At 48.1% G+C, this 12,511-nt stretch overlaps 1 protein-coding gene and 1 long non-coding RNA gene across 2 annotated transcripts in view; both read left to right on the top strand.

The window, feature by feature from the left end:
- Positions 1 to 3,821, top strand: part of Stk10 (serine/threonine kinase 10) — an 84,637-nt gene extending 80,816 nt beyond the window's left edge. Inside the window, exons 18-19 of the mRNA XM_051180987.1 lie at positions 142 to 255; positions 3,356 to 3,821. Of these exons, the coding sequence (XP_051036944.1) occupies positions 142 to 255; positions 3,356 to 3,493 (252 nt within the window). The 3' untranslated portion in view covers positions 3,494 to 3,821. The remainder of the gene's footprint in view (positions 1 to 141; positions 256 to 3,355) is intronic.
- A 176-nt stretch (positions 3,822 to 3,997) lies between these two features.
- LOC127219445 (uncharacterized) lies at positions 3,998 to 5,537 on the top strand. Its single transcript, XR_007834269.1, has 2 exons — positions 3,998 to 4,486; positions 4,536 to 5,537. It is a non-coding gene; the product is annotated as an uncharacterized LOC127219445 (long non-coding RNA).
- Positions 5,538 to 12,511: the final 6,974 nt, after the last annotated feature.

Below are 12,511 nucleotides of genomic sequence, written 5' to 3'. Positions count from 1 at the left end.
ATCAAGTATATTACCATTTGCAGAGTTGTAGATAATGGTAAAGGCATAAGAAGTGGTGGCTGCAGTGTCCTCCAGGGTGCAAGGCGTCTGGCTCCCCAGGCTTCTGCCTCCTCACTTTCACCCTTTTTCTGCCTATTCCAGAATGAAAAGTGTCACTTGTTAGTGGAACATGAAACCCAGAAGCTGAAGGCCCTAGATGAGAGCCATAACCAGAGCCTGAAGGAGTGGCGGGACAAGCTGCGGCCAAGGAAGAAGGTACTGCATTGGGCTGGTGGGTGCCTCCACAGGTGCCTACCTGAGACATCTGAAGCCTTCCTATTTTTGGACCCTACAATGGGTCTGTCCCTGAGAGACAGGACCCATCTACTTGTTGTGTTGAATACTGACAGCCCTATACACCTTGGATAGCAGCCTCCTTCTGCCCTGGCCCCTATGCAATTGAGGCAGAGAACCCCGTCAGCCATGCTGGCAGCCCAGTTTGTGGGGAGTCGCTCTGTGAGGTCAAAGGCCAGCACTAACTAGTTCGTTTTCCGAATTGATTTCCTAATGTGTAAATCAGGGCAGCTCAGGGGGAGAGCACCTAGCTCGTGTGATGCTCAGGGTTCCATCCCCAGCGCCAAAGCAAACAGCCATAAATTTAGGCGCATAAGCCACACTCTTTATCAAAATCTATAGTAAAAGGATTGGAAAGTTGGAGGTCTCTCCAGGGCATCTCCAGGGTCTCACAAGGCTGGAGTCAGGCTGTGGTGGGCCATTGAAGTCTTGACAGACTCCTCCCCGCACATGCAGTGTGACCAGGTACCTCATGCTCCTGCCATCTTGCCTTCCCATGATGGGCTGTACCCTCATACTGTGAGCCAAAACAGGCCCTTTCTTCCTTTAATTGCTTTTGTCAGGTATAAAAGTAAGTAACATAGTTAATCAGTATGGTCATGGTAGAGATAAGATTGTAGGGCCATTCACAGTCATTAACCCTCAGCATATCAAAGGCATAGGCATTCTTAGACTCTGAGGAGAGAGCTGCCCTTGTTACCTTTACCTTGTGCCACATGTGGCCTGATATTCTGAGGGGATTTTAGCCACTATGTACCTGGACAGGAGGCAGGCTGTGGCCTGCTGGGGCTTCTGATACTACACCCACAGGTACCCAGTGTTCCTGCTGGCTCTGCATCAGGGAGTGAGTGTGCATCTGCCTGTCCAGCTCTGGGCATCTGTTTCTGGAGCACATCCTGAAAATGAGCAGTTGTCTCTCCCAGCAGCTGCCTGTGGCCTTACATGGTCTCGTGGGCTCCCGGAAGCACTGCAGGTGTGCTTGGTGAGCTGGCCCTGCACTCTACCTGTGGGACTGTTGCAGGGCAGGGTGACAGATGCCCAAGTGGCTGCCAGCATGGTGGCCTTTGTGAGCTTGCATTACATTCAGCAGCCTTGAGCACTGTCTTCCCCTTATATCATGTCCAGTGGAGTATTTTTAGAAGGATTCAGATGACTTCCTTTTAAGTGAATGCAGACTTCCTGATTTGCTGAGGTCACCGAGAGGATAGAGTGGGTCCTCAGAGTAGTCTGCTCTCCCCCCTCAACTTGCCGTTTTAGACTGTGAAATGCAGACATGTTATCTGCATTTTAAAGTGTGCCTATAGACACACTGCTGCCTGTGGGCTAAGTCTGCCTGACTACCCATTTGTAAATAAGTTTTACATTCATAATACATACATAAATAAGCTCATTCATTTGCCTTCTACATGGCTGGTTTTGCATTACAGTGGAAACACTGGTCTGTGAAGCAGTGTCTCCCATATAGGATAGGGAAACACTATCATTTAAACAAGACCTGCACAATGACAACACTGGTTGACGGTCCAACACGGGTGGGGAAAATCTTGCATGGTCTCACTCTAGATGAAGAGTTAGAGGTAATTAAATGGCTGCCAAGAGAAGAGTCAGTCTTCTCCGGTGATGAGCCCCCTGAGAAGTTAGCTAACCCCAAGCAATCATCTCTAACACCTATACAGATAGACAATAGGACATGGGACTCAGCAGGCTATATTCATACATACATCCATATACATGTAACAACAGTAACCAAAGAAGAGGGGGTCATGGATTTGAGAGGAAGTGGAGGGGGACATATGGGGGAGATGGAAGAAATGAGGTAAATACAGTACTCATGTGTGACAGTCTCAAATTGTTTAAATGTTTACCATCTGGCACACAGCAGGAGACAGGCTGCTGCCTGTGGCCTTCCACGACTTTGCCGAGGAATGCTGTGTGGATAGAAGGCAGGGCTTGAGTTGCAGGCTTCGGTCCTCGCTCAGCACCACAAGCTGAGCAGCCCTTCAGCAGATGCATGGTTTGGGGTTTCAGATCCTTCTCCAAGTTTGGGATATTTGCATATGTCTAATGAGATGTCTGGGGACAAGACCACGTTAGTTACTTCTCTTGGCTTGTGGTAGAGAACCAGACAGAAAGTTTATTTTGGCCACACTGGAGTTTGAGGTGCTGGTCACATCAGAAGCAGATAGCGGGAAGCAAGGCTGAACTGTACCTCCTCCATACCCCCATAGTGACCCTCACTTCGTTCACCAGCCATTCCCCCAGCCCACCAGCTTAGGGGCTGGAGTGTTCAGGCTCCTGAGCTCCTGCTGACATCTCACACTCATAACATAGCAAGACCCCAGTCCAGATAAGCTCAGTCCTGTCTCCCAGGTCTTGCACACAACCAGAAGGTATTTTTGGCGTACCTACCTTTTGATCACCACCCCTTCTATGTAAGGTCAGAAGTAGGATTTTTTTCACTGTGGCATCAAACTAGCACTTCAAAGTTTTCAGATTTTGGAACATCTTGGACTTTGGGGGTGGGGATATTCAGCTATTCCTGGCGTTAAAATTGGATGACGTACTAAACCATCCTGTTAGTGACCCCTCCACTGGGGGGATCACACACTGGATCCCTGAGCTACATGGTTTACAAATGCATGACATTAAACTGAGCCAATGTAGTGATTTTTCAGGTTTTTTATTTTTTTAATAATTGCCTGCCTTCCCCACAGTGCCTGCTAAGGGGCACTGACATATCTGACTCCCTCTCCCCTGGATTTTCTTTATCCATCTGACTCTCTCCCCTCCAGGAGAGTCTTGTTTGTGCTGGAGCCCTTCTTTCTTCAGGATTTATGCTGGGCCTGTGAGCCGTTCACAAGGAGCCTGGCAAGAGGCAGGGGGTGGGCTGGGGTGCTCACCTCAGGGGAGACCTTCCACCCTGTTCCCTAGAGCCTGGGTGGGAGCTGTCCAGAGTAGGCCATGCTGTTCCAACTGCAATGATTGGCATGTCACTGAGTACAATCTGCCCTCCCTTCCCTAGGCCCTGGAAGAGGATTTGAACCAGAAGAAGCAGGAACAGGAAATGTTCTTCAAACTAAGCGAGGAGGCGGAACCCAGACCCACCACGCCCAACAGAGCCAGCAAGTTCTTCCCCTACAGCTCTGGGGATGCTTCCTAACACCTCATCCCTGGGCTGCGGTGGGTGATGTGGCAGCATGGCCACTGGGGCCTCTGAGCCTCTGAGAACAAGTGACTCAGGACCTCTGTCCCTTGCTTCTGTGCCAGCTTGAACCAGCCCCTCAGCCTGCAATGCCACAGTTGTTCACAGCGCCGCCCTGGTGCTTCTAATGGATGACTTCGTCAAGACTCACAACAGTGATTAGAGCTGTTGGGGCCAGGGGACAGGCATGAAGGGTGTACCCCTCCTGTTTGCCCAGACACCAGCTCTACTGTCTGTAGGCACAAGTGCTACCAATGACATCACCGTGAACTCATCCTTATTGTAATCCTTGTGGGTTTGTTTGGGTTTTTTCCCAGCAGTTCCCTGCAGTGTCGGAAAACATCCCTAACAGCCTTTCAGCTCTCAGCAGCCAGCTCTCAGGGTGTCCTCTTTCCCTGATTCACAGGCGCTGGGTATGGTGGGGGTGAGGGGTGGGGGAAGGGAGGTCAGAAATGTTCATCCTGCTGCTCTCTGACATCCCATCTCATTTCTCTCTCCATGCGCGCGCGTGTGTGCGCACGCGCACACACACACTTTGACCTCCTGGCTGCCTCTTCTCTGGCCTCCTATGGAACCTTCCTGCTGCCTTCTGAGCCTCATCCTGGGCCACCAAGCATGTCATGTGGAGCAGCAGGTGGGGACCTGCTGAGTGCTGGCACCAGGGCCCAGAGCAGGCACAGGCGGTACTGCCAGCCTGCAACTAACTAACTCATTTGGCCGCACACTGAATCCTGTGTTCAGGGGTAAACTCCCCTTCACAGCCAGCTTCTGCTGCCTAGCACGTACCAGTCTCACCCTTGCCCACTTGTCTGCAGGTACCCTGGGAAGGCTCTTGTCCTTTGCCCTAGCCCTGTACATTTCAAGCCTGGCGGTCCCTTGAACTTTATTCCTCCTGAAGAAATGCTTCCTGTCCTCAGGAACATGCAGAAGCAGAGACACTGAACCTCCATGGTTCTGGGCCTTTGGGTTGCTCAGCACCTCAGGAGGGTGGCCTCCTGAGGTGCTGAGCCCCACAGGCAACCATGTGTCACAACCCAGAAAAGCAGCTGTTCCACCCAGCCTTTCTTGACTCTGATGCCTAGTGCTCCATAAAAGTAGATGTACATGGCTGGCTGCCTTTTAAAAGCCACTTCCCAGTGATGACACTGCTGCTGCTGCAGACTCGAGCAGTTGAGTCTAGTGCGTGGCTGAGACCTCTGCAGAATCTCTCCATCAGCTGCCCGATGCTGAGGCCAATTCCCTGGAAAGTTTCCCCAGATGATAACTGGGTGCTTAGTGGGGAGTGAGCTAGGAAAACAGGTCTTAGGGCTCCCAGATCGTGTGTGCAGTAAAGGAGCTCATATAGCCCAGGAGGGTGATGGTTCTCAGGGAAGGGAGCCTCAGCTTGCCTTCAGGTCTCTCACTTGAGGGGTCATGAGGAACAGGTGACTTTGTTCTCTTTGGTGCAAAGTGGCTGAGAAACACAAAAAGTGGCAGAGCGAACCTGCAGGACCCAGAGATGAGAAGTGAGTAGGGCTGCTTCTGCCATTGTTTACAATCTGCTTTTTGCATCTGGGGGACTTGACAGTGGCTGTTAGGCAAAATGCCAGTTTTGTGGTTCAGGTAGTCTCTGATCATTCCCTGACTTACCATTCATACTGTCCTGGTCCTTTGTGTGATTGTTGCCTCCACACTTAGTGCCACCTGAGTCCTGGTAAGCTCTACTGTGCCTTTTTGAGTGGGGTCTAGCCTAGTCTCCCATGCTCACCATTTAGCATATGTGCAATGCCTGCTGCTGACGAGGCCCATGCAGTATTCCTTGTGTCCTGTGCTAATGTTTTCTGTGTAGGGACAGGCAGAAATGTTTTCAGCTGAGTAAATATAACTAACTTATATTTCCCTTCATGAAGGATAGATGTAATGTGTATGTCATTTCCATCCATCATGTAAATTTTTTGTAAACTGTTTCTCTGCAAACAAAAAAATGTAAATATGCTTCTAATAAATAACAAGGTTATTTGCATGCACTGTTCTTTCTGGTTGGAGTGGGAAAGCAGGAATGCTTCCCATGTTTGCCTAGCTTCCCATGTTCATCCTCTGAGTGTGTAAGAGCCTCCTCCATCAGGCAGGTCACACTTTGCAGTTTCTGTTTTAAGAAAGGAAAGAAGCCATAGTCTCCCTGATCATTCAGTATCATTTATTTGTTTATTTATTTATTTATTTTGGTGGTGGTTTTTGTTTTTTTCAAGACGGAGTTTCACTGTGTAGCTCCGACTGTCCTCGAATTCTCTCCGTAGACCAGGCTGGCCTCAAACTCAGGGACCTGCCTGCCTCTGCCTCTCAAGTGCTGAGATTAAAGGTGGAAACCATGGACATTCCACACTGCACCCTTTTCCTCATATTCAAATTGTAGTGACAAGGCTACATCTGATTTACTGTGTATATGCATATGTCATGTTACTCCAGTCATTTGTAAGCTATGTAACTACAGTTTTCCCTGTCTTTCAGTATCAGTTTCATTTATAATTGACATGTCTCATTGTTGCACATTTTAAAATTTTACTTTGAGAAGGACCTCATATTCGTTGTGGAATACCAAAGAACTTCACACGGTACAAAAGGATGAAGAGTCCACTTTTTAGCCCTGAGCTGCTGTTGCCTCTGGACTCCTTCCTGCTGTTGATGTGGACCCATCATCGATTGCTTCTGTCTGGGGGTGCAAATGAGCTGGCACCTGGCATGACTGCCATTAAAGGCTAGAAAAGTTAGGTTCAAAGAATTCAGGAGACTGGCAAAAACAAAACAAAGCAAAACAAAAAAAGTACATTAAGGGATGTGGAGGACTGAGGAAATGAGATCGTCCTATGTTAACCGACCCCTCTTAATGCACCCAGTGCTGGAGATATAGGCATGAGTGATGCCTGGACTCTGTCTTCCACATACTTTGCCTCATGGAGACAGGACTGGGGAAGCAGAACATTGGTTCAGGCTAACACTACCCAGGAGATTCAGGGGACACCCCCTAAAAGAGCCACACTGTCTTGGAGGATAAACCGGTATAGTCCAGAATGGCTTAAAAATATGAGGCTAAGCTGGGTGATGGTGGCACATACCTTTAATTCCAGCACTCAGGAGGCAGAAGCAGGTGGATGTCTGTGAGTTTGAGACCAGCCTGGTGTATAAGAGCTAGTTCCAGGTCAGGCTCCAAAACCACAGAGAAACCCTGTCTCAAAACAAAAACAGAAACAGAAAAACAAAACATGAGGCTAAGTGAGAGAATTTAGGCCAAACAAGAGTGCCAGGCTAAGACAACTTTTACAAGAAGCCACAAGAAGATCAGGAAAGAACAGGACTGTTGCACTTTGACATTTTCTAAGGAAAGGAGAGATTGCAGGGTTTTGAGGCAATTAGATTTTAACAGAGCCTCCAATGCTGCCTGCCAAGGGACCACACTTCAGCTCTGTGGTACTCAAGGTGTCCGTTAGATGTGGTTAACAAGACATCTAGTAACTACTGAAACAGAACAGATCAGGTCATCAGGATGAGCACTAGCCCTGAGGACAATTAGAGAGTCTGGACAACGGTCTCAGTGGCTAAAAGCACTCGCTGCTCTTTCAGAGGACCTAAGTTTGGTTCCCAGCACCCACATTCAAGCAGCTCACAACTGCCTGTAGCTCCAGCTCCAGGGGATCCAACGCCCTCTTCTGGCCTCTGTGGGCACTCTCACCCATGAATGATAAAATTTACCTTGAAAAAGATGAAAGAAGGGTAAAATAAGCAACTCCACTTGAAGGCATGAGAGACCACACAATAATGAAGGGTTTCCTGACCAGGATTCAAGCAGGGATGGGAGCCCCAGGGAGGAGTGGGATGGTTCACCCTACCTGACTTCCCAAGCCTAGAAGGAGCAGCAGAAATGCAGGGTTGAGCTTTTGATGGGTCTCCGGGGCAAGGAGTCCAGGGCCTGCCAAGTGCACAGTGGGAGGGATCCAGGTGAAGCCATTCCCTTGAACTCAGACCTCAGAGAAATCAGAACTGGTTAGGGCCAGGAAAGAAAGAGAATGGGGGAAGGGAGAGGATATGGGGAGAAATAAGGGGAAGGGAGGGGAAAGAAACAGGCCAATAAGGTCCCTCAAGCCTGGAGTCCACTGACTTCCACAAACTCACTAAGCTCGGGGGAAACACAAGATGATTTGAAAATTTCAGCAGATAGCTGAAACCAAAAGCTTTTAAAAGAACCAAGTGTCATAAACTATGTTAGTGATGATAATCAAATCCAGTTGCCAGATTTTACCTTTGTATTTGAAATTTTTCTCACTCAATTCAAGCTTGTACTATACTTAGAAGCTTGTAGTTAGAAAGGAAAGCATGGGCTAGGGACATGGCTCAACAACAGGATGCTGCCCTGGCATGTTCGAGGCCCTGAGTTCAGTCCCTGCATTGACTTTTGTTTGTTTTTGTTTTTAATCTTCAAGGCAGGGTTTCTCTGTAGCTTTGGAGCCTGTACTGGAACTCACTCTGTAGACTAGACTGGCCTCAAATTCACAGATCTGCCTGCTTTTGCCTCCCAAGTGCTTGGTTTTAAGGCATGTGCCACCATCGCCTGGAGACTTTTTTTTTTTTTTTTTTTTTTAAAGAAACCATGACTTGTGGTGGTGGTGCACACCTTTAGTCCCAGAACTTGAGAGGCAGAAACAGGTGGATCTCTGTGACCAGTCCAGCCTGCTCTACAGAGCAAGTTCCAGAACAGCCAGGGCTACACAGAGAAACCCTGCCTCAAAAAGAGAGAGAGAGAGAGAGAGAGAGAGAGAGAGAGAGAGAGAGAGAGGAAGAAAGAAAGAGAGAGAAAAGAAAAGAAAGAAAACATGGCAGGTCATTATTCAACTAAACTTGGGTCTCCCTCTAGTCACTGGGCAGAGCAAGTTGCAAGTCTGCCCAATGGCATGTGACTGTTCCACCTGTGTGGAAGCACACAGCAAAGCAAACATATGGTCCCCCTTTTCCAGTAAGCAACCTCAGAAGAGGCTGTGTTCCAAGGCAATGAAGAATGACAGTAGCTCTTCCAACAAGGTCAGTTAGTTCCTCCTGGCCTCAGAGGACATCACCCCCTGAGAGCACAGGACATGAGGCTTGATCAAAGGATGGGCTTCAAGCTGTGGAGGCCTCCAAGCTTCTGGCTACCACAGCAGACCCAGATCAGGGTAGCAGTCCATGTCCATCCTCTTCATCTTACTTCTCCCTGCTCAGTAGGCTGCATCGAGCCAGATCCCCTGTGACCGGAGATGAGAGAGGCAGCTAAGGAGGGAAGGGAAGAAAGGAGCATGTGCTGGGAGCTCCAGGCTCCCCAACTCATGGTGCAGGAGATCAAATCCAAGGCCTTATGCACAAGCTCCATCCCAGAGTCCCAACCCCCTCCACTGCGGCCTGGATCCCCCTTTTGTGGTTTGCCCAACCCATTTTTGTGGTTTTTGTCTCAGCAGTCCACACCAGAGATTCCCTTCAAAGATCTGCTTTGGGGCTCCCAATGCCCCTTTGCCTACAGGCACCAAGAGGTAAAAGTGCCTGGGAACTAACACCCACCCATCCTGAGATGGGTCTTAGCCAGGGAGCTAGGGATCCAGTGGAGTGGGAGTATGAAAGGCCAGCTCCCTTGCAGTAACAAGTCAGGACAAAACTCAAGGTGTGGTTGATACCCCAAAGCTCCCTGTGGGATCAGGCTGTAGCTCTGATCCCCTCGCTCTGCCTTCCCCTCCCTCTCTAGCTTCCCCTGTTCAGTTTCCAGTCTCTCCTGGGAGCTTTTCCTTAACACATGGCCTGCACACAGCTTCTCCTTTCATAACCTGCTCTAGAAGGATGGTATGTCTAAGAAACTGACTCTGTGTGAGTGAGATTTTGGAGCACACTGGCCAGGAGGCAGCAGGACTCTGTCACCGAGGGTAAGTGGGTGTTGTTGCACCTAAATGCTGTAGCAAAGATACCGGAATGCTTTATGGGAAATTAGAGCTGGCTGTGGCTGGAAGGAGTCACTCTGGCTTGTGACAGGAAGCGGTGATTTAAAGGACTACAGAGTTAATTCATTGCTGATGTATATAGTATTGATTTTATTTTTGTGGAAGAGAAAAAACAGGCTCAGGTCAGACAGTCACCAATTTAGGGCAAAATATGGAAGCCAGAAGGTCTCCTCAGCAGCTTCAAAAAGACTATCATCATTCTAGTATTCCCACCTTGGTGTTTTCCCAAAAGAGTTGACCTCAGTTTGTCAAAGAGATGTCTAGGACAGCATCCTATTGTTGAGTAATGTCCCCAGCCCATTCTTTCCTCTGTATACACACACACACACACACACACACACACACACACACAAGCTTTGTTTTGTTTTGTTGTTATTGTTTGTCTTAACTGAGACAGGATTTCTCTGTAACTGCCCTGGCTGCCCTGGAACTCAATTTGTAGACCAGGCAGGGCTTGAACTCACAGAGTTCTGAGTACTGGGATTAATGGTGTGAGCCACCGCTGCTCAGCTGAGATGTCAACACTCATGCTCATCACAGCACTTTCACAGCAGTGAAGAAATAAAGCAACATAGGTGTCCATCAACAGATGGATGGGGAGAAGAGGTGGTCTAGATACATAACGGACTACTATTCAGCCTTGAGAGAGGAGGGATTCCCTCAGCATAGGCTAGGTGGGATTTGCTGAGATAGGCACCCAAAGATGAACATGCATATTCTCTCATGTATAGAATCTATAGCAGACCTAGGGGTTCAGAGGTGGAGGAAGAGGAAATCACAGACATGATGGCTGAAGAGCACAAAATCCTCCTGAGGAAGAAACATTACCTCTTCTCTCAAGTCCTTTTGTACAGCCTTTTGAGCAGGATCATAGCTAGAGGACCAGTCAGGGCCACAGTGTGTTTTAGCTACTAGCAGCTGTTTGGGGTACCCTGAATCTGTGTTCCGAGATCATGGTCACTCACTATCTGGACACAGAGATCCGCCTGCCTCTGCCTCTGTAGTGCTGGGACTAAAGGTGTGTGCCATCACTCCTGAAAACATGGTGCAGACTTTTGGAGCCTGTCTGCTTTAAACCAAATCATGGTTCCCGTGTCTACCTCTCGAGATGGGAGCTTCCCTAGCCAAGTCAAATCTCCCAAAATGGAACTGGACATTGTCTCCTGCTTTGTAGAGGTCATTTTGTCATTGAAGCTAGATATGCTTGGGTGTCACTTAGCTCTTCTGATAGCTGCTGCCCATCTTTCCCAATTCAGTCCTTAGATATTCTTTAGAATTTAAAAAAATAATTTATTTAAATTTATTTTAGATGCTTTGATGTGAAGGTATCAGATCCCCTGGAACTGGAGTTACAGACAGTTGTGAGCTGCCATGTGGGTGCTGAGAATTGAACCCAGGTCCTCTGGAAGATCAGCCAGTGTTCTTAACTGTTGAGTCATCTCTCCAGCCCCATAGTCCCTGGATATCCTAGTCTATGAGTTATCTGGTATCTTCAGGATCTGTTCCTCTCTTTTGTTTTGTATTTGTAGTATATTTGTGTGTGTGTGTGTGTGTGTGTGTGTGTGTGTGTGTGTGTGTGTATGTGTGTCTGTCTGTCTGTCTGTCTGTGTGCCATGCCTGGCACATGTGTGGAGGTCAGAGAACAACTTTTGGGAGCTGGTTCTCTCCCTCTACCATGTGGGTTGTGGAGATCAAACTTGGAAAAGCAGACTTGGCAACAGGCATCTTTACCCAATTAGCCATGTCCTGGAGGCAGGGTCACTTGCTGAATGGGGAGCTTACTGGAAAAACCAGCTGGGCAGCCGTCCCCAGAGTTCTTCCTGTCTCAACCTAACATGGGGATTCAGGAGTGTGCCACAGCACCTGGCTTCTTACATGAGTGTTATGGATCCAAATTCATGTTTTTTTTTTTTTTTTATCAAACACTTTACCAACTGAAACATCTCCCTAGGCTTTGAAGGGTTTTTTGTTTGTTTTTTTAAATGGCACTTTACCACTGCTCTGGAAACTGAACAGAAAGGGGTTTCCCAGCATCTCTTTCCACTCTGCCACTACTGGGCAAGTTTTCTCCCTTTTCCCACCTTTCCCTCTCTCTCTTAAAAATATGACACCAAGAACAGAGTGCCAATTTCCTGAGGTTCTCTTAAGCTACCAGCCCAATTGCTGGGGAAGGGGAGCTCCCAGAACATTCCAGTCCCTCCAGGGCAGACTGGAGTCTTTCCTGCTTTTGTTTTGTTTTGATTTTGGTTGTTGTTGTTGTTGTTTTTGAGGCAGGGTTTCTCTGTGGCTTTGGAGCCTGTCCTGGAACTAGCTCTTGTAGACCAGGCTGGTCTCTAAGTCACAGAGATCCACCTGCCTCTGTTGCCCAAGTGCTGGGATTAAAGGCGTGCACCACTGGCTTCTTTCCTGTTACTTTGTATTTTGCTGTTCAAGTGTAGATTCTCATCGGTACTTACCTTTTCTGAAAGCTATTTCTCTCTGGGTTACCTGCTGCAGAGTCTAGCACACCATGTCTACTATCTTCTTTCCCTCTGTGAGATATGCCCTCCTGTATCTCTTCTGACTCATTATGGCTTGGAGACTGTATTATCAGAGACAACCTAAAAGCCCTGCTTGCTTTTGTCTTCCATATGTATATGAATTTCAAAATTACATTTATTTATCTGTGTGTGTGTGCATGGGAGCTATTATGCGTCTCTGTTGTGATAAAGCATTTGGACCCAAAGCAACTTATGGATGAAAGTGTTCATTTCACTTACAGATTACAGTACACCATCAAAGAAAGCAAAGGCAGGAACTCAAATCGGGAAACTGGAGGGAGGAACTGAAGAAGAAACCATGGAAGAACAGTGCTTAATGACTTGCTCTCTATGGTTTGTTTAGTCTGCTTTCTTAAACAGTCCAGGACTACCTGCCCAGAGATGGCCCTGCCCAAAGTGGCTACACCCTCCCACATCAATTATTAATCAAGAAAATGCCCCTACAG

This window comes from Phodopus roborovskii, unplaced genomic scaffold (assembly GCF_943737965.1).
Source record: "Phodopus roborovskii unplaced genomic scaffold, PHOROB, whole genome shotgun sequence".
NCBI classification, from domain to species: Eukaryota; Metazoa; Chordata; class Mammalia; order Rodentia; family Cricetidae; genus Phodopus; species Phodopus roborovskii.
This window is presented reverse-complemented; position numbering and strand designations above follow the sequence as displayed.